The sequence below is a fragment of the Colobus angolensis genome, unplaced genomic scaffold, assembly GCF_000951035.1.
Source record: "Colobus angolensis palliatus isolate OR3802 unplaced genomic scaffold, Cang.pa_1.0 Scaffold46, whole genome shotgun sequence".
In the NCBI taxonomy this organism is placed as follows: domain Eukaryota; kingdom Metazoa; phylum Chordata; class Mammalia; order Primates; family Cercopithecidae; genus Colobus; species Colobus angolensis.
The window spans coordinates 8,523,694-8,544,159 of record NW_012118043.1 but is presented as its reverse complement, the minus strand read 5'-3'; the positions used below and the strand labels follow the sequence as shown (position 1 = coordinate 8,544,159).

Below are 20,466 nucleotides of genomic sequence, written 5' to 3'. Positions count from 1 at the left end.
AGGAAATCATTGGAGACTATTAAGGAGAGGAGACATTATCTGATTGAATTTCTTTCTTTCTTTCTTTCTTTCTTTCTTATTTTTTTTTGGAGATGGAGTTTCGTTCTTGTTGCCCAGGCTGGAGTGCAATGGAGTGATCTTGGCTCACCACACCCTCTACCTCCTGAGTTCAAATGATTCTCCTGCCTCAGCCTCCAAGGTAGCTGGGATTACAGGTGCCTGCCGCCAAGCCCAGCTAATTTTTTTGTATTTTTAGTAGAGACAGGGTTTTACCATGTTGGCCAGGCTGGTCTCGAACTCCTGACCTCATGTTATCCACCCACCTCGTCCTCCACCTACCTCGTCCTCCCATAGTGCTGGGATTACAGGCATGAGCCACCACGCCTGGCCCTGATATGAATTTTTAAAAGATCACTCTGGTGACTGTACAGAGAACCATCTGTAGGAGGGCAAGAATGGAGGCGCAGAGACCAGTTAAAGGCCATTGTAATAATGTCGGTAAGGGATGGGGGTATTAGTGTTGGAAGTATTGAGAAGTGGTTAGATTCAGGATTTAATCTGAAGATAAGCACCAACGGGACTTACTCACAGATTCAGTATAGGATGTTAAAGAGAGGAAAGGAATATGTCTAGGGTTTTAGCCTGAGCAACTGGACAGAGGGTGTATACCAAGATGGTGAGGAATACAGAAGTGTGTTGCGGTAGGGAGCATCAGGAGTTCTTGTTTGGGTATGCCAGCGTTAGGATGCCTATTAGATATCCAAGGGACTTGGAAGAGCAGGGCTGGGGGTGTAAATCTGAATGGTATTTAAAGCCATGGAGCTGGATGAAGTCACCTAGATTAAGTAAAAAAGAGAGAAAGGAGGGCTAAGGACCAAGATCTAGAGCCCCCCTCCCTGTACCCCCCAGCATTTAGGCAGTGATAAGAAAGATGCAGCAAAGGAGCAGAAGGAACAGCTAGTGAGGCAGGCAGAGACTTGGCGCATAAGGTGTCCTGAAAGCAAAGGAAAAAAGATGCCTGGACAGTGGCCATTTATCCTTCAAAACTCATATCAGGTTGCCATGTCCTCCAAAAAGCCTTGCCTGACCCACTCTCTACCCTCCCCTCCAGGCTTTGCCAGGGATGCCTTTTGTGCTCCCATAGCATCTGTAGAACATGTCACACTGTGTCTTGGCTATCAGCTTGTCTGTCTTCTCCACTGAAGGGGAGAGAAACTTACCTAACTCCTCTGAAGTAAATGGCTCTCCCAGATTGTGAAGCACACAGGACAGGCTGGTCCTCTGCTTCCCGGAAGCTTAACATCCTGTAGGCTAAAGAAGAATAACTAGGCTAGGAGCAGTGGCTCACGCCTGTAATCCCAGCACTCTGGGAGTTCGAGGAGAGTGGATTTTGAGGTCAGGAGCTTGAGACCAGCCTGGCCAACATAGTGAAACCCCATCTCTACTAAAATACAAAAATGAGCCAGGCATGGTGGCGTGCGCCTGTAATCCCAGCTACTTGGGAGGCTGAGGCAGGAGGATCACTTGAACCCAGGAGGTAGAGGTTGTGGTGAGCCAAGATCACGCCACTGCACTCCAACCTGGGCAACAGAGCGCGACTGTCTCAAAAAAAAAAAAAGAAGAGGTAGTAAATACCTGCAGCCCAAGGCTGCCGGTCAGAGGAGTGTAACATCAAAGTCAAGTCCAGTCACATGCTGAAGGCTAGATTTGAGCTTGTACTTTGAGGACTGGAACCTCCACCTCCACAGCTGCTGGCATAAACGATGGGCTCTGTCAGCCCATCTCTTCTGCCTGAGAGCTAGGTTGTTCACTGGGGTTTTTATCTCATATTTATTCAGAAGTAAAAACAGATTTTACTTAAAATCTTCTCAGAGATAACCTAGGATGTAAGACAGGCCTTACCAGCATCAAGTGGGATAGGTTTAGCCTGCTTGCTTAGACCACTCTGGTGCTGTTTTCACATAAATTTTTAGTTCTTTTTAAACTTAAACCCTCAGTAGAAGAATCAGGGTCTGAGCTACCCAACCTGAGTCCATCTAAGAAAGGGTGATCTTGTCTCCAAAACCATTCTTCTAAAAAGACTCCTTAGATAATGATAGTAGAAAGACAGTAAAGGTACAGTGTCTGAGACCCAAAATAATCAAACCTAGCCAACCTCTGAATAAGATCCATAAGGAGTTTGAATTGGCAGATTTAAAGAGCAATACAAAATTTTGATCAAGACCCTTATGTGATATTCGCATCATAGTACAGTAAAGTCTATCACCTGAAGAATACATCTCTCAGGTTCCTTTTGTCATTAAGGCTTTGATCCTTTGACTTTCAGATGCTTACAGATGAGAAGCTATTGCTCACCAGCCCTCTCCACCCAGGCTCAGAGGGCTTCAGGGTTGCAGGGTCCCAGAGCTCCCGCCTCCGTCAGAACCACTCTTCTCAGCCTCTTTAAGTATTTGGGGAGTCAGGTGGATGGTTTGTGGCATCATTCATAAACTTGTTTCTGAAAATGTCCTTGTAGAACCCAACTTGCTCATAACTTGGAGATAATCTTTCTAGAGTTTTCTGTTCTGATGAATTGGACTATTCACAGTATCATCTTTAGAGTCTTACATAATTGCAAGAATATACCTTAGTATACCACTTAAAAAACTGTTATGTCCATTACTGCAGAAACTGCACTTGAATCCAGCTTATTGTATGCATAGTCTACTGGGTATTAGTTTGATTAGCTATTGTACCTGAACATTGTAGACTTTCTTTCCATAGCTTAGAAGAGGAGACCATTGCTGAAACCTGACGTCCTAATTCCCATAGTTTCAGCCTCTTTAGAAACTTTGCCAAGTTTGTGATAGGAATAGTAAAGGAGGCCTCCTTGGGCCCACCTCAAAGGAGGCCACTTTTACAAGGATCAGGATAGATTAAGTCACTGTTCACATTCTTTCTTTTTCTTTGGTTTGTTTTTGGGTTTTGTTTTGTTTTGTTGTTTTTTGAGATGAAGTTTCGCTCTTGTCACACAGGCTGGAGTGCAATGGCACAATCTCAGCTCACTGCAACCTCTGCCTTCCAGGTTCAGGCCATTCTCCTGGCTCAGCCTCCGAAGTAGTTGGGATTACAGGTGCCTGCTACCACACTCGGCTAATTTTTGTATTTTTAGTAGAAACAGGGTTTCTCTATGTTGGCAGGCTGGTCTTGAACTCCTGACCTCAGGTGATCCACCCGCCTCAGCCTCCCAAAGTGCTAGGATTACAGGCGTGAGCCACAGCACTGGCCTACATTCTATCTTTTCCTTTTTACCTGGCCCATTTCCTTCTTCTCCCATCACCGTAATAACGCACATCTCACATTGATCAGTTATGGAGTCATCAGGTGTGATGAGAAGAACAAGATGAAATTGTAGCCTTCTTCCACAGTTTTGAGGCATGTAAAGCATAAGACAGCCTCATCCCATGGGCTCTTGGCCCCTTCCATGCACCTTCTAATCACCTCAACACCATTTCCTTGGTCAGTTTTCTTATTTGCTTCCCAGAACCCTAAGTGTCCTCCCCTAGTGTTGTGCTTCACTGCGTAAAACCTACATGGCAGTAAGAAAAAGTGAAGAATTTGAGACCTGTCACAACCATATGCCAGTGACAAAAGAAAACATTATAGAATGTCAGCACATACCAGCGACTGTGGAATGTCACTGAGCTGCAGCAGGTTTAAGTGCAGGAACAGCCCTCTGAGAGAACCACAGAAATAAGAATATAGCCAGAGTAGATTTCAGGCATCTGCCCATTGCACATCTCTGCCCCTTAAGGTAGGTGCCCACCTGGGCTTACCCCAATTCCCTCTGGAGATTTACTTTTTTAGACTTCCCCAACTATCATCATTGAACCATAGGGTTTTTTACTCCAATTACAATTCTGAGATAATGGCTAACAGGAGTTTTGTGATTTCAGGGCAAAGATGGCACTGCAGCAGTACCTGGCATGATGGGAGTGCCCCTGGGCACCTGCGAGCATCCCACCTCCTTGTTTAAGGAAGTACAGGAACCAGCCTCATTTGATTCCTTCTATTTGCACAAGTCACCTTGGACTGCAGGGAGCTGTTTTGCAAAAGCAGTTTAGTAGGCTTAGATCTCAAATTCATCTTGAGAACATTTTTTTGAGGTAGTAATTTCCTCAGAAGACTCTTGTGTTTTGTTTTGGTTTTTTTTTTTCTGAGCTACCCGGACTCTTTATTAGAACAATCAGTCATTTTCCTTTGGACCTACAATTTTTTGCCTATGCTGCAGCCACTTTGTGAGTGAGAATGAATATGTCTGTGTAAACACACAGGCACGTGTGTGTATGTGCACGTACATGGGCCAGAATGAATGGATGTGTGTGTGTGTGAGGGATACCTCAGATTTTTCTTTTCTTATTTTGTGTGAAAATCTCTTTTCTACAGATTTTCCAGGGTTTAAGCATTGCTTGCTGTATAAAAAACTTTACTGAATTATATACAGTTTGAATGAAATGTTATTTTAAAAACAAAACAATTGTTAAGTGTTCCATAAAGGTTATGTTGAATTTTGGTCAGATGAATATTTGTAAGTAAAAAATATATGCATTTCTGAACCTCAACTTACATAGATTTTCTTTATATAAAAAAAAAAAAAGAAAAAGTTGGCTATAGTTGGCCTGATTAACAGGCACTATACATGGTGCTGTGCAAAAATAGTAAGCTAGCATCTTACTGCCATCAATATTAGCAGGTACAGAGCCTTTTTTTCATCCTAATTCAATAAGTTCTCAGGCTTCCAAGTCAGACAGACAGGGAGGAGTAAAGTGAGGCGACAGATTCACCATAGGCTTTTTGAAGTATCAAAGGGAAATATAACTACTGATAGTGAAAGCCCAGCCATGACCCAGATGGGCTTACCCTTGACAGGAACTGGGGACCGAGAGCCTCCCAATTGCCCTAACTCCTGTCATTGGTATTAGCAATATCTGGCTGGATTTAGAACCAGTCATGGAAACTTGTGCTCAAACTAAAAGTAGGTCATCACTTCCCAGAAACAGAACACCTTGTGCTTCCTGAAACAGCATATATCACTGTGAAACTAAAGAATGTTCTACAGACACACTTGTAGAAAGAAACAAAGAACAGGATAGTTTAGAAAGCTTTCTCTTAGCTGTATTCAGCAAATTTCATATTAGTTGCTCAGGATTGCTAGTTGGTATGCTTTTGTAAAATGAGATTGAAATTTAATAAAAGATGCAACTAAAATCTTTTCCTGCATGAAGCGAAAAGCACTCAAGTTGAGAGAGGGGCAAGGGAATCTCCCCAGGATAACTGAAGATGACTTCTTTTTACAGCAAGTACCATTAGCCTTTCTGCATCCAAGTTCTGGGTCAGCAGCAAGGTGAGCTCAACAGAAGTTGCTCTTGACTGTTTGAAGGTAGAAGCAGCCTGCCCTTTCTCTTTGTTAAAAGAAGGTCAAAGGCATCACAACCAGGATGCAAGGTCTGTGGTCCAGAAGCTTGCGGTGAGTGTGTGCCACTGATGGAGCCCCAAGCCCACCCACCAGCCACTCCTGATGGGGTTGCTCACACTGCAGCTGCCCTATCACCGCCCTGCACCTTCCTTTGAAGATTTAAATGTTTGATTGCAAATGAATGTTTTAAAAATGTATTTAATGCAATTTTTCCTGCTTTCAACATGACCACCCAAGACTCAAGTTACTATTTTTTCAGAACATCACTGATTTTAAAATCTGTCCCAACAGGACTTGGTTTTGTGCAGATATCAGAGTGCTAATGTGAGAAACCCGGTTAAAAGAAAACTTAGTTTATTGGGAAGAAAGCCTTAGGCCCACTCGTTTCTAGTACTGTGAAAATATCATTGGTTGGCATTTTTAACACAAAACACTATAGTATTGGTATTAAATAGTACCAGGTAAATATAAAGAAACCAATAATGAATTGCTGAGACAATCTTGAACCCAAATAGCATTAGAGAGCTGAAGGCCCAATGAAGTAACACTTTCACACTTAAACTCTATGGATACATCTTGCCTGTGGGTATAAACAGATGGTCAAATTAAAAATGCTTTACTATAATTAACTTTTCTGATTTGAATGAAGGGAAATGTATTTATTGAAACAAAGCTGTTTGCTGCTTTATGCAGGTGCAGTGTTCAGTCAACAAGGAAGTGGGAAGAGTGGACATGGTCTTGTGTCTACACTCAAGTTCTTAACTAAGCTTCTCGCTCTAATACTGCATTCTGTTTCTCCTTTTGTGCCCTCATTGTAATCCAAAATTTATGAACTAGAAAAGAATGTCCAATTTAATAAGTTGCATTTTTTTTCCTTAAGCACTTTATTCAGAACAATACATGTTCTTCTGGTAGTGTTTGGATAATATGATTTTAACACATGCTAATAAAAGCCAAGAAAAATCATGGCAACTTCTAAAAAGGAGTCTGTTTTCCAAATGTCTAGAACATTAGGAAACATCAGAAGATAATGTGTACACACTTTTGAAACCTGTGATTCTTGGTAAATGAAGGGCTGGAAAGTGCTTTGCATTTCACAGTGGGACCCAGTGCCTTAGGGTAACTGTGGCTCCTAGAGGCATCTGCAGCAGTCTGGGGACCCCGCTCGTTTTGGCCTCCTTCTGAAGGCCAGCAGACCTTCACAGGTGGGCACTCCCAGCCACAAGGTATCCCATCCCCAATGTCATGTCCATCCCCTCCATCCTCTTCTTAGGTATGGCCCATCTCCACTGCCACCAGCTGCTCAGTGTGCAAGAGCTTGCTGTCCCTCTGCAAGGACACACAGGTGTGCTCTTCATCTACCACGCACTGCCACCTTTCCCGTCTCTGAATTGTAGGCACACCTCCTATCTCAAGGCCTCACTGGAAACAAAGCCAAGGATACCTGTACCAGAGTGTGGTGGGAGGGTGATGAGGTGGGCAAGAGAGGGAATAATCGTGGTGGGAACCTCTGAGAGGACCCAAGGTAAGGCCAAGAGAGTAGGAGCAGGTCCAAGCAGGCCCCTGTTTCCCATAACCGCCACAGGGAAAAGTTGGAAGTGAAGCCTAAGAAAAGAGGAAGGGGGCCTCCCACCCCAGATCTTGATGGAGGGCTGACAGAAAGGTTCCAATTTCTTGCCACCTGGGATAGGGACTGGTGCTGTCCCCATCCTGCCCCTTCCCTGTTTACTGGGCAGAGAGGCACATGTTTATTTCCAGCATGAGAGAAGGTCTAGGATCTGGCTTTAGGGAAGGCTGAGGGAACCCCCCAAGGTCCACTGAGTGGACTACTAAGCCACCTTTCCTCCCTCTATCTCTGCAACCCCTGGCTCGTGGCTTTGGCAAGCACTCTGTCCTCAGGCTGAGTGGAGGTCCAGAGCCAGTCCTGAAATAAAACCACCCTCCTTGACTTCATGGAGCCGAGTCTGCCCTCCTTCCTGTCAGGCACTCACACCCAGGAGCCAATGGGTCTTAAAACCAAAAGCCGCACCCATCCTTTACTTCCATATTTGCTTCTGTTGTGGGAAACCAGGCCTAGGGTCTCTGCCAAAGAGTTCCATCCTCTGGGAGTGGGCTGATATTTGAGCCACTCTCGGGAACCCCCTTACACCCCATTCTCCTGTTCCTTATGCCATGAAACTTGTGGACTCTTAGAGATGCCCTGCAATGCTGAACCCACAGCATCCCTGAGTCACCAGTAATGGGAGGAACAGGCATGTCACCATTTCCTAACACTCCAGCCCCATCACCTAGTGCCCCACTTGCTTTCCCACTGCCCTGCCCAGCTACTTCATCCATCACTGACACAAGAACACTCTCCGCCTACAGGCTCAGTTCCCCAATCTCATTTTCCCCTCTCCCCTGCTTTGGGAGGCCCTGGTGGCTCCATCTCTCATCTCACCAGTGTTGGAAGATCCTTGGCTTCCCAGATTCTGGGGAGATCAGATGGCTGTCAGCTGGGTACACCCCCTCGAAGTAGCTCATTCAGAGCCACATATACCTGTGGTGTGGAAGCCCAGGCATAGGGCTTCTCCAAGTCATTTGCCACTTCTGAAGTGGGCACAGACCATATGGACCCTGCTCTTGAGCCCACTCCCAAAGGGAAGAGCACAGCCCCATGGTGGGCTGTGAGTCTGGGGATCTGGAATAGTGCATCCAGCTTCCTGACAGATCCTATCAGTGAGGGCTTTGTCATGCACACTGAGATCCTGTACAGGTTCCGATGAGCACTGTGGACATGTGTGTTTCCATCCAGGGGTGACACAAGGTCCTGGCAAATATAGTGGCCTTAAACAGTAGGGCCTATTGAAGGTCACCAGCCTTGGTTCCCAACTCTGGGGACTGATTTATCCATGTATCCCCAGAGCCAGCTCAGGGCCTAGCACAGACTGTCTGTGCTAGGCTGACAAAGTGTGATGCACCCACGAAGACGTTAAATGGGAGCTAACTGCCCATTTAAAGAACTTCAAGTCATGGACAAAACCAGCAAGGAGGAAGACGCTGGCATTTGCTTCCTAGTATAGAAAAACATGGCCTTCTCCTGAGGAAAAAGTATGCCTGCACTTGGCAAATTTACAAATAAGGTGGTTAGAGGGGGTGGCATTGTGTGCCAATAATTTCCAAGTGGTCATAATAGCTACTTTTTACTGAAATCCTGTGTCCATCAAGGGGAGAACTGCAGAGCGATGGCTAAGCCAGGCAATTCAGTGAGAGCTGAAGGCAACCTGGCCCCACTAGGAGCTCTCAGCTTTTAAATTTAGGTGTCACCCAGAATCAGAAACCAGAGAAATGGGGGAGGGATGCGTCAAGAAAATTAGATGAACCGTGTTTCCAAATTTAATGTCTAAGCATTGCTTTATGAACATGCCTTGGTAATGGAGAACTGCAGATGGGAAAATCTGGCAGCATTAAATGACTGTTGGTGTGACTTTCGGCAGGCAGCATGAGGAAGCATTTGGAGCCTATTTATATCTGCCTCGGCATCAGGGTGCCTGAAAGTGTCATAGCCAATCTTGCACTGTTTTCAAGCTCATGGTTACCACATTAAGTTCTAAAATTGTTTAATTCATAAGGTAGATTTATTGTTGGGGAAACACCATCTCATATAACCCAGTATCTTCTGAGGTGACACTATATCTCACAACAGGATGTAATAACTGATGTTCAATTATTTTATAAAATCCCAAAGACAGAAAAAAAAAAACTGTGTTCCACATACTGTTTAATAAGGCAGAAAAGTATATACTATTCTTTCTTTTTTTTTATTATTTAAGTTTTAGGGTACATGTGCATAACGTGCAGGTTTGTTACATATGTATACTTGTGCCATGTTGGTGTGCTGCACCCATCAACTCGTCAGCACCCATCAATTTGTCATTTATATCAGGTACTATTCTCTTTCTTTACTTTTTTTTTTTTTTTTTTATTGAGACAGAGTCTCACTCTGTCACCCAGGCTGGAGTGCAGTAGCATGATCTCGGCTCACTGCAACCTTCACCTCCTGGGTTAAAGCGATTCTCATGCCTAAGCCACCCAAGTAGCTGGGATTACAGGCGCACGCCACCACGCCCGGCTAATTTTTTTGTATTTTTAGTAGGGACAGGGTTTCACCATGTAGGGCAGGCTGGTGTCGAACTCCTGACCTTAAGTGATCCACCTGCCTTGGCCTCCTAAAGTGCTGGAATTACAGGCGTGAGCCACTGCGCCCAGCCGTATTATTTCCATTGTCTACAAAAGACAGCTAAACCAAAAAGTATTGGTACTCAAAAGAGTCAGTTCCGATTCTGGAGGTCCGTTTTGTGCAGTAGACCCCTGGTCATGTGCTCCGGAAGAGCAGCACAGCCATCTCAATCCACATCCTCGGGAAAGCAAAGCGCCTCAGTGGGCCCCTCTGTTTCTTCAGCCTCACTGCCTGTGGGATGACAGATGTTGGGTAGGACTCCTGAAACAGCCCTGTCCCAGACCTTCTGTCCCACCCACCATCCACAAAGAAATGGGAAGTTAAAGGCCAGAGCGGGAGGGCCAGCAAAGAAGTCCTGATATGTGTTAAGGACCAGGAATTAAACAGAATGGATAACATTGAGCATTGAATTCATGTCACATGCCAGACCAAGAGCTTTACATCCTGTCTTTCATCTTCACAACAGCTCTATGATGATTTTTATTACGAAGTTACTTGTGGTTATGACGAGTCTATCATTATCTCCATTTAACAGATGAGGAAACTGAGGCCCAGAAAAGGTAAGTAACCTTTCAGAGGCTCTTCAGCTGGGGAATAGTGGAGCCAGAATTCAAACCCAGGATTGTCTGTCACCTTGACTCCTGCATTTTTTTAGCAGGAATAGGGCTAAGTACAATGGAGGCATATGCTGCTCCCCAAAGCTGAGAAAGTGTGACACATCGGAATAAATGGGCAGAACAGTACCCCAGCCAGGCTGCTTCAGTGTCCAAAGGAGGCTGTGCACTTATTCCCAGGATATGGTCCGCAGGTAACCCCTTTTCTCATCAACTGAGGCCAAAAAGTCAGTCTCATGATCTTCCAGCACGCCCAACAGCCCAGTGAGAACTTCCCAGCCACCTGCCCCAGACTTGGCTCTGAGTTACAGCTATTTGCTTCCAATCACCACCCCCCATTCCCAAAAGCTTGAAGGTGCCCTACAACCCTGGACAGATAAGGAAATGCATCATGGACTCTCTGAGGGCAGGTCCCAGAGGAAAGCTGGCCTGGAGTGTGTCAGTGGGTCTCTGATCCACACAGAGCCACACTTCCCAAGATTTCCTGGCTCCCCAACCTCTGGCATGCTCAGCTTGTTCCTCAGCTGGCAGTGGGAATAATTCTGCTTCACAGGGCAGTGACAAGTCCACCTATTTTGACTTGGCTGCATTTCAGATCTTGAGACCATGAGCGTATCAAACATTTAGGCAAATATATCGATTAAAACCCAAACATTTAGACACACATTGATTATTTCCATTTCAGATGTGAATGTGGCCTTCTCCCAAGAATCCAACCCTCACATCCTTTGGGTTTTCCCAAGGTAATCATCTCCCAGCCCCTTCCACTCATTTCATGCTCAAACCAGAGACATGTAATGCAACAGTTTCACTGGTTATAGGGTAGACTTAGTCACATGGGCTCCGGGCCCCTTGGGGCTCTCACCCAGATTTGGAGGTGGCGATGCCACCTGGCATGCCTTTCCCAGAGGCTGTGTGAATGCTTCCCACGAAGGGAAGGTCCTAAACAATGGTCATGCATTGAAATGTGGGGCTGAGGGAGATGAGGTCACAGCAGGCTCCAGGTTGAAGCCCCTTCCGTATAGCTGCATTTCTCAGTGAGCCCTTAGGGGCTTAACATGGAGTGTGTGGAGTATGTCTGGCCTCTGACTTTGAGGTAGGCTTCCAGAAAGTTAATGAAAATTTCCCAATGGTTTCCACAGGGAAATGCAAATAAAGTACTTTTTGCACAAAAATATGACTCCAGAATAAGCAGCAAAAAATTTAATGAGGTATTAAAAAGCAACACTGTTACTCTATGAGGACACAAAACAGTTTAGTATTGATACTCAAGTTATATAATGACCTGTATTTTCAGAACAGGACTGTATTAGTGTGAAGACTTAGTTACCAAAAATTATCAATCCCCCACACACTCAAGCACATAGTCACAAATTCCTTGTATCTATGATTTAATAAAGATCAAATCTGCCTTGATGACTTACCCTGAGGGGCTTCTGTATCTTTGTCTGAAAATTTCAAACTGGGGAAGAGCAATGCCAGTTCTCTGTCAGCATCTTCTCTGTCCCGGCTTCCGTGGACGGCATTAAAGGGCATTTCTGTGCCGTACTGAGCTCGGAGACTGGGAACATTGGCAAAATGTAAAAGAAACAATTGTTTCATTTGAAAAGAAATGTTTTGCTTTCTGGCAACATGATCACTGGCTACCAATCAGCACCCTGCATTCCTGTGAAATTGATTTCTCTGCAGGAAATACCAAGAACAGCAGCAATGATAATAGTAGCTGGCATTTATTTGGTCATGGCAGTGTGCTGGGCACATAGTTGGGTACTTACACGATCCCATTGCATTTTCGCCACAGCTCTATGAGACAGACTGCTGTTACCCCCATTTTAAAGATGCCTGATTAATGGTGGAAGCGCAGGAGCTGCCATATTGTCGATATTACTGCCAAAGGCTAGCACCATACCAAGTGCTTGATAAAGGTTTGCATAGTTATCCTTGCAGTAACTTCGTAAGACAGTAATATTGCTATGATTTCCTGTGTGTCAAGCACTACTCTCGGTGAGGTATATACATGCATGTATACACACTCGTGATGGATGCTTATATCCCCATTTTACAGTTGAGAGAACTCAGGCTAAGAAGAGACTTACAGTGACCTAAGATCTGAATCCTGAGCTGGCTTTCACTAGCCCAGCCTGCCTCATATATAAATGTTCCTGGTCCCCTACAGCTACAAAGTACAACTGCAGTTCCTTGGCCTCTCTAATTGCTTTCCTGTTGTCTGGGCCTGTCAGCTTCAAAGGCCAAGGTACAGTGGATTTGGATTGCTGGCGCCAGGCTAAATATTCCCATGTCCAAGGAGCAGGCCAAGGAAGCCCAGTGCAATGCGCAGAACAGGGTACTCAGACTCCTGAGGGCCTCAGTACACCCTGATGGGGAGTAGGTTTGGATGGCATTGAGACTACAGTGCAGATTCTCAGGCCCTGGCCCAGAGTCTCTGATAGGCTTGAATGGGGCCCTAGAATCTGTATTTTCCTGGGAGTACCCTCTGGAATCCTCTGGCTGCAAAGAGAAAACAGCGACTGAGGAATGAATCCAGAAGCAGCCTTCAGAAGAGGACAGAGCAGGAGAGGAGGCACCTCACAGGAGGCACTCAGTAAAGGCTGGGGACTGGACCAGAGGAGGAAGATGTCAGGGTCTCCCCAGATATATAAGAGAGGCTCCTGGCCATCAGAGAGTCCTCTGTGTTACCCACGATCCTAGGCTGAACACTTTGAGTGGGACTCAGCTTCCTGGGATGCAGGTTTTAAGATGGATGAAAGGACCACAGCTGGTGATGTCACCTTTCAGGCTGCTCCCTCCTGGCCACATTGGGGTCACAGGGGCCCATGATGGTTCGCCAGCTAGTGACCACGTCTTCGAAGCCCTCAGTCCTAGTAAGGATCAGGAGGTGGCTCGGTCCACTGCACATGTGATGTACCAGCTTCTCAAATGCCTCCTAGGCACAGGGAGGGAAAACAGTGACCCAGGGCAGGAGCTGCTAGGGCCTGCAGAGGATCAGCAAGCCCATCTCACCCACAGGATGAGAGAGAGTTAGTGAGCAGCCTTGCTACCAGCCAGCATGCCCGTGGCCACTCAGCCACTGCACCCTGTCTCTGCCTGGCCACCTCTGCCTGCTGTGGAGGATGTCAGGCATGGGTGGTAGTGATGACCAGCCACACTCAGAGCACTCAGAATGACAAGAGTTTTAAGTTGACTCATTTGGGAATAAATATGAGATGATTGTATGAGTTAGGCAGAGACATTTAAAAGACCATATCTATGGAAATCATATGATGCTGGATAACTAAGGGGTGAAATATAGTTGGTACTTTTTTTTTTTTTTTCATGCAATGCCTCACAACCCTTCCTCCTCAAGTAACAGTACTCTGGTTTTCCTTCGGGGAACAGCCCTTCTCCATTTAATTTGGTCCAAATTTGACTGACAACCATGATGCCCATTCCCCAACACACACACACACACACACACACACACACACACACACCCCTGACATGAGAGGAAGGGCTATGGCCCAAGCTAAGCCAAGAAGACTCCCAAGCAGGTGGGTCATCAGCAGAAGCAAATGGAAGGTGGTTAGATCTGAGTTATCCAATGGCAGTATCTAAAGTCATATGCTCGAGGCTTTGCTTCTGAGATCCCTCGCTTCCTTTTGTCTCCAAGCCCTTCTCATTAAACTCTCCCTTCAACTATGGGTTATCCTTCTAATAAATTCCTTAATTCATTTCTTAGAGTCAAAACCTTTTCTTTGCAACCAAAAAACTTTACCTGATACAGCCTATTTTCATTCTGAGAACAAATTCATGACCCACTTGCTGTTCCTATTTTGGTTCTTCATAATTTCTTCTGTCACAAACTAATACCAATCTACAAGCATAATGTTGGAGGAAGAGAAACGACAGCGTGTTGAACTTGTGGAAGTAGATGAGCTGACCTCTCCAGCTCTGTGTTGGTAGAAAAGTCGCATTTCTGCCTCTGTCATGGTTCTCTCTTCATTTGTTAGAATTTCAAACCCAGCTTCCTGAATCTGTAGAATATATATAAATATTCTGAAAGGGTAAATCAAGCCCAAATTCACATTGATTAATTAATTTAGTTGCAAGGTAAAAAAAATAAAGACAGGCAACATTAAAGGCTGTGGAGACACTGATCCCCACATTATCTGTCCCAATCAGATTTAACATTTTCATTTGCTTGAATGGAGTTTGAGCTACAATCCCTTAGAAGTCGTCTTCCTGCTCTAAGATATCACTGCCTGGTGCCCCATCCCTGTTTATCCACAAGAGAGGACACAAGGACAGTGGTGCACATAAGTGTTGTCTCTCTTACCTTCATGATAATCTCATCAGTCTTTCCGTGGGCCACTGCATCTGGTTTAATGATGGCCAAGGTACAGATCCTCTCTGATGAAACTAAGCCAAAAATGGTGCTGTCAGATGCTAATGTTTGAGGCTCTCAGGAGTCCATCCACAAAAAAACAATGCTACACAAGGCTCCATTGCACCAAGTGGTAGGCACAGGCTTGGGCTCTCAGGGTACCCTCCCCTGGCCTTAGTTTTGCCCCTGCAAACCTGGACTCTGGTGGATGTACCAGTCTGACTCCAGACCTCAACCTCCATCTTGCTGCAAGGAACAGAGACTCAGAGACTGGCTCAATGAACCTGTCTCTGACAGGGCAGATGGCAGAGGAGGAACATGGGGGAAGGGATTGCTGAAAGACTGCTTGGGACCAGAAATCCAGAAACAACTGAATTGAGTTGGCCTGGGGAGTGGTAAGAAGAGGTATAGGAGAAAGTGAGAGGGGGCCTGGAGCATGGGCAACACAGACCTGGCTGCCCTCATCCCTTCCTGTCACCCTCTCATGATTCCCACCCAGCCTCTACCTGCTGTCTGCCACATGCTCTCCTTTCACTCTACTGGCTCCTGTGCCTCTGCTGCTTTTTCCCTTTCCTGCTATGTAGCTAAAAATGGCTCCTCCAGGCCCTGAGTCTGCGTGATGTTCCGTGACTTCTCAGCTCCAGCACATACTACCAGATTGCAGTTTCAGTAGTCTGTCTCCGTTCAAGTTCTCCTGAGAGAAGCCAGATTGCCCCACTCATTAGTCTGAGCCAAGGTACCAGCCCTAGCTCACTGGCCAGTCTGCTGATTGACTGCCCTTGAATGAGCATCCACCAGTCCAATTAGCTATGACAATGAAGGAGGTGCCACAAGATCAGAGTCCACTGCTGAGGCCCACAGGAGCTATAGGGAGGTCTGCGTCTAGTCCATGAGCCCACCTCCATTGTCCTCCTGCTTATATAAACTTGTCTTTGGTGAGTTATCTACACTCTCCACAGAATCATCATTCTCCCATCACCTATTTTGTTTCTCAGCTTTTACATTGGTTGTGTTGAAATGAAACAAGACAATATCTACATTTAAAGAGGGCTTTCTGCTCTGAAAAATCTCAAAAACATGTATTGCAAAAAGTATAAATCATTTCAAGTAACAAATCTATTATTTCTTTCTGAGATTACTATTTCTAATATATCATGAATAGTTAGATTTTAAGAGACTTTTACAATACATTCCATTATAAACTGATTAATGAGATCACCTAAAGGTAGAGGAAGAAGAGAAGATACCAAAACAGGGGCCTGGGGCGTTCTAGGTTAAAAGGACAGCACAAGAAAAGAAGCCAATGAAGGAGAAACTGAGGAGAGGCCAGAGACATAGAAGGAAAACAAGAAAAGTCATGACATCTCAGAAACCGGAAGAGAAGGTTTTGAGAAGGAAGATATTGTGAACATCATCTCATTCTGCAGAAAATTCCCATAAGATATGCACTGGAAACTACCTGTTGGTGCCACCAGTGAGCACCATTTCAGGGAGTAGTGAGCGCAGAGGCCAGATTGCAATAGGTAGGGGCACAAATGGAAAGTGAAGGTGGCCTAGAGTGTGGACAAAGGAAGCTTGGCTGTGAATAAGAGGAAGACTAAGGGCAAGGGCAGTATCTTAGGTGGTTTTCTAGGTGGGAAAGACTTGATTTGGGAGGAAATCACGGAGGAGGGAAGAAAGAGGAGATAATACAATAGGAGAGTAACAGATGTCTCCTGCAGAATCACAATCACTGATTTTCTCTTCACCCTTGAAGTTTTCTTGCTGTCCTAAACTGTGCCTTCTCCCTTGTTAGAATCCAATTCAAACAATTCTTATTCTCCACACATGTAAAAACAGCCTTTCTATTTCAAGCAATAATTTAAAAAATCTTCCTCCTCTTATCAACACAGTTCCTGAGCCTAATTCTGGTTTTCCCTTGTGTCTCGGTTACCACCAAGAGACACTATCCCAGCAATAGCCTTCCTAACTCTTAGCTTTTCTTCATTCTGTCAGGCCAAGTTTTCTCTTATGAAAGGTTCAGGAAGTACTGTGATACCCAGGAGTGTAAAGTCTGCAAGTTAATATTTGGGGAAGATAGGAAAGAGGTTGTAGGGCTCTGGGAAGGAAAGGTTTTCTAATGTTTAAGAAAGAGGTGAAAAAAGAGGCTTGAGCTTTTTTAAAAAGTTCAAATAAGGACTAAGGAAATACCAGCATCATTGCTTTCAGTTATTGGTGTTGCTTCCCTCCATTTTATCATTTTATTACATGTAGCTTTTTTTTTGATGCCTGGTAATTGCCATGAAAGTCACACCTGTTATATTTGAACATAATCAAAACGCTGTGTAATGGGCCCGAAATGCTGTTAAAGATCAGAAGAGAGATTTGACACAGTATGTTTGAAGTCCAGTGACTGGAGACAAAATATTTTATGGTTAAGCTTCCCAGAATCATTCCAATTTATCTAGCAACAGGCTTCTCAATAGAAACTATATAGGCCAGGAGGCAGTGGAATGACATTTCCAAAATACTGAAAGAAAAAAAAAAACGGTCATCCAAGAATACCATACCCAGCAAAGCTATCCCTCAAATATGAAGGCGGGCCAGGCGCAGTGGCCCAGCACCTTGGGAGGCTGAGGTGGGCAGATGACCTGATGTCAGGGGTTCAAGACCAGCCTGACCAACAGGGCAAAACCCTGTCTCTACTAAAAATACAAAAAAAAAGCCAGGTGTGGCTAAAAGTGGCTCCTCCAGGCCCTGAGTCTGCATGATGTTCCGTGACTTCTCAGCTCCAGCACATACTACCAGATTGCAGTTTCAGTAGTCTCTGTCTCCATTCAAGTTCTCCTGAGAGAAGCCAGATTGCCCCACTCATTAGTTTGAGCCAAGGTACCAGCCCTGTCTCTACTAAAAAAAAAAAAAAAAAAAAAAAATTCTGTGGAGCACTGTACTGCTCCTACTTTTTCCTCCTTTATAAGAAAAGTTTCTTGGAGCCAGAAAAAAAAAAGCACGTCTGTAAACCCAGCTACTGGGGAGAATGAGGCAGCAGGAGAATCACTTGAACCCAGGAGGCAGAGGTTGCAGTGAGCCAACATCATGCCACTGCACTCCAGCCTGGGTGACACAGTGAAACTCCATCTCAAAAAGAAAAAAGAAAAGAAAAAAAGAAGAAGAAGAAGGAATGCCTAAGGAAATCTTTAATCTGAAAGAAAAAATTACTAATATGCAAAAAGAAGACATTTGAGATATAAAACCCACTGTTGGCCAGGCACAGTGGCTCACGCCTATAATCCCAGCATTTTGGGAGGCCAAGGCAGGTGGATCACTCTAGGAGTTCAAAACCAACCTGGCCAACATAGTGAAACCCCGTCTCTGCTAAAAATACAAAAATTAGCCAGGTGTGGTGGCATGTGCCTGTAATCCCAGCTACTCGGGAGGCTGAGGCAGGTGGATCACCTGAGGTCAGGAGTTTGAGACCAGCCTGACCAACATGGAGAAACCCTGTCTCTACTAAAAATACAAAATTAGGCGTGGTGGTCCATGCCTGTAATCCCACCTAACTGGGAGGCTGAGGCAGGAGAATCTCTTGAACCTGGGAGGCAGAGGTTGCGGTGAGCCAAGACTCTGCTAGCTTGGGCGACAAGAGTGAAACTCCATTTCAAAGAGGAAAAAAAAAAAAACAAGATCCAACTATATGCTGCCTACAAGAAACCCACTTTACCTATAAAGACACATAGACGGAAAGTGAAGGCATGGAAAAAGATATTCATTGCAAGTGGAAATGAAAAGAGAGCAAGATAAACTATACTTAGATCAGAGAAGGTCACCATATAATGATAAAGGGGTCAATTCATCAAGAGTAACAATTATAAATATCTACCCAACACCAGAACATCCAAGTATATAAAACAAATATTAATAGATCTAAAGGGAAAGATAGACTGCAATACAGTAATACAATACTGCAATACATAGGGACTTCAACACCCTACTGTTAGTAATGGACAGATCATTCAGACAGAAGACAAACATCATAGTCAAACTGCACGCTAGACCAAACAGACCTAACTGATATTTACAGAAGATTTCACCCAAGTGCTACAGAAAAGACATTATTTTCATCAGCATGTGGAATATTCTCCAGAATAGAGCAAATTATAAGCCACAAAGCTAGTCACAACAAATTCAAAAAAGCAGAAATTGTATATATCTTTTCTGACCACAATAAAATAAAATTAGAAATCGATAACAAGAGGAACCTCAGAAACTACACAAACACATGAAAATTAAACAACATAATCATGAACAACAAATGCATCAGATAAAAAATTATAAAGGACAATTTTTAATTTCTTGAAACAAATGAAAATGGAAATACACATCCAAAATCTATGGGATACAGTAAAAAGAGTAATATAGTAAAGGGGAAGGTTGTAGCAATAAATGCTTACATCAAAAAACATAGGAAGATTTCAAATAACCTAATGATGCACCCAAATGCACTAAAAAAGCAATAACAAACCAAACCCCCAATTAGTACTAGGAAGCAAACAATAAAGATCAGAGCAGAAATAAATGAAATTGAGCCTAAAAAATACAGAAGGTCAATGAAGCAAAAAGTTGATTTTTTGATAAGATATAATCAATGAACCTTTAGCTAGACTAAGAAAAAGAGATGACCCAAATAAATAAAATCAGAAAGAAAATGGAGACATAACAACTGGAAACTACAGAAATATAAAGAATCATTAGACACTGTTATGAACAACTACACACCAACAAATCTGAAAACCTAGAAGAAATAGATAAATTCCTGGATACATGCAATCTACCAAGATTGAACCATGAAGAAATAGAAAACCTCAACAAACCGGTAACAACAAGATCACAACTGTAATAAAAAGTCTTCTGCCAAAGAAAATCTCAGGACCTGATGGCTTCAATTCTAAATTCTACCAAAAATTTAAAGAATAACTGATACCAATTCTACTCAAACTCTTCAAAAAATTTGAAGAGGAGGGAAAACTTCCAAACTCATTCTGTGAGGCCAGAATTGCCCTGATAGCAAAACCAGACAAGGACACAACAAAATGAGAAAACTAGGCCAATATTCTTGATGGACATAAATGCAAAAGTCCTCAACAAAATACTAACAAACCAACTTCAACAACACATCAAAAAGATCATTCACTATGTGGGATTCATCCCAGGGATGTAAAAAGGGTTCATCACATGTAAAGCAATATATGTGGTTCATCAAATCATTAACAGAACCAAGAACAAAAACTGTATAATAATTCCAATAGATGCTGAAAAACCATTCAATAAAATTTGAATTCCCTTTATGATAAAAAACCTTCAAAACACTGGGAATAGAAGGAACACACCTCAGAACAATAAAATCCATGTATAACCCACAGCAAACATCATAGTGAATGGGGAAAATTTCAAAGCCTTCCCTCAAAGATCTCGAATAAGACAAGGATGGCTGCTTTTACCACGTTAATTCAAAGACCCCACCAAAAAACTGTTAGAATGATAAATGAAATCAGTAAAGTTGCAGGATACAAAAGCAACATACAAAAACCAGTAGCATATGTATATACCAACAGCAGACAATCTGAAAAAGAAACCAAGAAAGCAATCCCATTTACAATACCTACAAAGAATATAAAATATGTAGAATTGGATTTAACCAAAGATGCGAAAGCTCTCTACAAGGAAAACTATGATACACTGATGAAAGAAATTGAAGAGGACACACACACACAAATGGAAAGATATTCCATGCCATGCTGATGGATTGGAAGAATTAATA

General features: G+C 43.8%; 2 protein-coding genes across 6 annotated transcripts in view; one reads left to right on the top strand and one right to left on the bottom strand.

Annotated features, from left to right (window-relative positions):
- ARMC8 (armadillo repeat containing 8) overlaps positions 1 to 6,437 on the top strand; it is a 112,925-nt gene extending 106,488 nt beyond the window's left edge. For all 5 annotated transcript variants that reach the window (XM_011958146.1, XM_011958144.1, XM_011958145.1 and 2 more), the window contains one exon: positions 3,936 to 6,437. In XM_011958146.1, coding sequence (XP_011813536.1) covers positions 3,936 to 3,969 — 34 coding nt within the window. In that variant the 3' untranslated portion in view covers positions 3,970 to 6,437. The remainder of the gene's footprint in view (positions 1 to 3,935) is intronic.
- Positions 6,438 to 9,410: 2,973 nt separating this feature from the next.
- The window catches only part of NME9 (NME/NM23 family member 9), a 29,537-nt gene continuing 18,481 nt past the window's right edge, over positions 9,411 to 20,466 (bottom strand). Inside the window, exons 7-11 of the mRNA XM_011958141.1 lie at positions 14,622 to 14,704; positions 14,227 to 14,319; positions 13,078 to 13,232; positions 11,713 to 11,849; positions 9,411 to 9,905 (exon numbers count right to left, since the gene is read on the bottom strand). Coding sequence (XP_011813531.1) covers positions 9,841 to 9,905; positions 11,713 to 11,849; positions 13,078 to 13,232; positions 14,227 to 14,319; positions 14,622 to 14,704 — 533 coding nt within the window. The 3' untranslated portion in view covers positions 9,411 to 9,840. The remainder of the gene's footprint in view (positions 9,906 to 11,712; positions 11,850 to 13,077; positions 13,233 to 14,226; positions 14,320 to 14,621; positions 14,705 to 20,466) is intronic.